The sequence below is a fragment of the Camelina sativa genome, chromosome 14 (assembly GCF_030686135.1).
Source record: "Camelina sativa cultivar CO46 ecotype springtype chromosome 14, ASM3068613v1".
NCBI lineage: Eukaryota > Viridiplantae > Streptophyta > Magnoliopsida > Brassicales > Brassicaceae > Camelina > Camelina sativa.
In genome coordinates, this window is record NC_141893.1 from 20,342,814 (window position 1) to 20,346,043 (window position 3,230).

A 3,230-nucleotide genomic window follows, 5' to 3' on the forward strand; every position below is an offset into this window, starting at 1 on the left:
CAGTAACAAAGCTGTTTACTGCTTCGAATCAATGTTTTCTTGGTTTTAGCCTGTTTCGGGACAAAATGGATAAAATATGAGAACTCACACGTACAAGCACCATCCGTACCATACCGTCCGTACAAGCACCGTCTGTACAATGCGATGGGCCATCCGTACCATGAGGCGCCTAAACAAGTCCAGCCCATGTTGAGAAGCCTTCTAAAGCAAAGGAACATCTAGATCCTTCTCCTATTAGCCGTTGGCGAGTTTGAGGCAAGTGGGAGGTCTTAAGTCAAACATATATCACATGTATAGGTTAAGGAAGGAGATGTCACTATCCTTGTGTAAAATCGTGTACAGCATCTTATTAGAATATCCCCTTTGTAAATGACTATAAGTAGGTTGTATCTAGGTACCATACTAAGTAAGAAGCTATTTTCTTCTTCTACACTTCTCTCTCTATTCTCTTACACTCCTATCCAATTACTAAACCTAAAACCGCAAACTAACTTACTCTCACTACACTTTGTCTCTCTCTCTCACTTCTTGAACCTAAAACTTACATGGTATCAGAGCCTGGTTGCTCCTAGTTCTCAATCTCTCACCCATTCATCACTTCCGCTCCTAATACTTCCCTTCAGTTCTGTTTCAATCGCAAGAAGCGATTTCTTTTAACCGTTGGATAAAGCTATTGACCAGCGGACAAAACATCATGGAAGGTACCAAGACCTTGATTGTTCCAGTTACTCTCAAAGGAGAGAACTACCTGTTGTGGGCAAGGACCACAAAGACGGCGCTATGCGGCCGAGGGCTTTGGACCCATATTACCACGAGTGAGGCTCCAAAGGAAGAGTCCATCGTAGACGGCAAAGAAGCGGTCACAAGTGGTGGAGACAAATGGTTTCAAGAAGACCAAAGTGTTCTCGCCATCATTCAAAACTCTCTTGATGCTCCAATACTTGAAGCCTACTCATACTGCGAGACGGCCAAGGATCTGTGGGACACATTACAAAATGTGTTCGGCAACACCACCAACTTAAACCGAGTATTTGAAATCAAGAGGGCCATTAGCAACCTAAGCCAAGAAGACATGGAGTTCACCAAACACTTTGGGAAGTTTAGGTCCCTTTGGGCTGAGCTTGAGATGCTTAGGCCGGCCACACTTGATCCTGCCATACTAAACGAGAGGCGAGAGCATGACAAGGTGTTCGGTCTACTTCTCACACTAAATCCTTCTTACAATGATCTCATCAAACACATCTTGAGGTCAGATAAACTCCCTAGTCTAGATGATGTGTGTAGCCAGATCCAAAAGGAGCATGGCTCCATGGGGTTGTTTGGGAGCAAAGGAGAGCTTGTAACGGCCAACAAAGTGGAGATAGCTTCCGCAAATAAAGGTTACTTCAAACATGATGACAAAAACCCACCTATTTGTGACCACTGTAAGAAGGTTGGCCACTTCAAGAGCAGGTGCTGGATCCTCCACCCTCATCTCCGAGTCAATCGGTCCATGAACAACCGAGGAGGGCCACCACGAGCGCATCAAGCAACAATGGTGGGAGAAGCAATGACCTCCGATTCAGGCCACCAAGTCTCCGGAGGTAATGGAGTTGCTCTCGCTGCCTCCTCTGAATTGGTAAAGAAATCAGACCTTGATGCTCTCATCAAAGCCCTCAAGGAGGCCTCCGGTAACTCATTCCTTGCTCTTAAACCGAATAAACCTCTCATTGTAGATTCTGGTGCATCACACCATATGATTAGTGACCCTAAGTTAATTAGTGACATTAAACCTGCCATAGGGAATGTGACTATAGCTAATGGTGAGAAGGTACCTGTTAGGGGAATAGGAAACTTAAAATTATTTGATAAATCCTCTAAAGCATTTTATATGCCTAACTTTACCTCCAATCTCTTATCAGTTAAAAGAGCCACCACTGATTTAAATTGTTATGCTATATTTGGTCCTAATAATGTGTATTTTTAGGATATTGAAACAAGTAAAGTTCTTGGCCAAGGAGTCACTCAAGATGACCTCTACTTGCTTAAGGACCTAAATATATCTTCCTCTTCAAATTCTTCCAGTTTTAGTTCAGTTAATGTTCAAGAAAACAATGTTATGTGGTATGCTAGACTAGGACATCCTCACTCTAGAGCTCTAGAATTAATTTTTCCAAATATTTCTTTTCAAAATGATGAGTGTGAGGCTTGTATCCTTGGTAAACATTGCAAATCTGTTTTTCCTAAATCATTGACTATTTATGAAAATTGTTTTGATTTGGTTCACTCTGATGTGTGGACATCACCTTGCTTGGCTAGAGAAAATCAAAAGTATTTTGTTACATTCATTGATGAGAAATCTAAATATACATGGCTCACACTTCTTCCTACTAAAGATAGAGTTCTTGAAGCATTTATTAGCTTTCAAAATTATGTAACTAACCACTATAATGCAAAAATAAAGATTTTGAGATCAGATAATGGTGGAGAATACACAAGTCATACCTTCAAACAACACCTCACCAACCATGGCATAATTCATCAAACAAGCTGCCCATACACTCCACAACAAAATGGTGTAGCTGAACGAAAGAATAGACACTTAATGGAGGTGGCTCGCTCAATGATGTTCCATACAAATGTTCCAAAACGCTTTTGGGGAGATGCAGTTCTTGCGGCATGTTACCTCATCAACCGCATTCCAACAAAAATCCTACAAGATCAATCACCGTTTGAGGTACTAAACAAAGAGAAACCCACTATTGATCACGTACGTGTGTTTGGTTGTGTGTGTTTTGTGTTAAAACCAGGAGAATTACGCAACAAGCTTGACACCAAGAGTACCAAGAGCATGTTTCTTGGTTACTCTACCACACAAAAGGGCTATAAATGCTATGATCCTGAGACTAGACGAGTGCTGGTGTCTCGTGATGTGAAGTTTGTGGAAACTCGAGGATATTATGACCAGAAAAATTGGGATGAACTTAGAGAAATATCAACCTCACCGTCCGATCGTGCCAAGAACCTTCGGATCATACCTGAAAGGCTAGGGGTCGAAACCAATCGGGACGGTGACAATCCCTCCGGGCCAAACGCACCAGAAGAAGGTGTTCCACCTACTGACTCCAAACCAACTGGTTCAGATACTGTCCCTACTCAGCCCACTTCAGGTGACCCGTCCGCACCCAATGACGAACTCTCACAAAGCCTCGAGGAGGAAATGCATCCTGAGGAACCAACCGGCCAAAACG

At 42.6% G+C, this 3,230-nt stretch overlaps 1 protein-coding gene across 1 annotated transcript; it reads left to right on the plus strand.

The window, feature by feature from the left end:
• The first annotated feature begins 694 nt into the window (after nucleotides 1-694).
• Nucleotides 695-1,925, plus strand: LOC147928451 (uncharacterized). The gene is made up of 2 exons (XM_087486152.1): nucleotides 695-1,810; nucleotides 1,902-1,925. The coding sequence occupies exons 1-2, from the start codon at nucleotides 695-697 to the stop codon at nucleotides 1,923-1,925; spliced, it is 1,140 nt and encodes a 379-aa protein (XP_087342278.1).
• Nucleotides 1,926-3,230: the final 1,305 nt, after the last annotated feature.

Excerpts from the sequence above, each read along its gene's own strand:
- LOC147928451 (XM_087486152.1), top strand. The coding sequence starts at position 695 with ATGGAAGGTACCAAGACCTTGATTGTTCCAGTTACTCTCAAAGGAGAG. Across the intron at positions 1,811-1,901 it reads CTATAGCTAATGGTGAGAAG|TTAAAAGAGCCACCACTGAT; the intron begins GTACCTGTTAGG and ends ATCTCTTATCAG.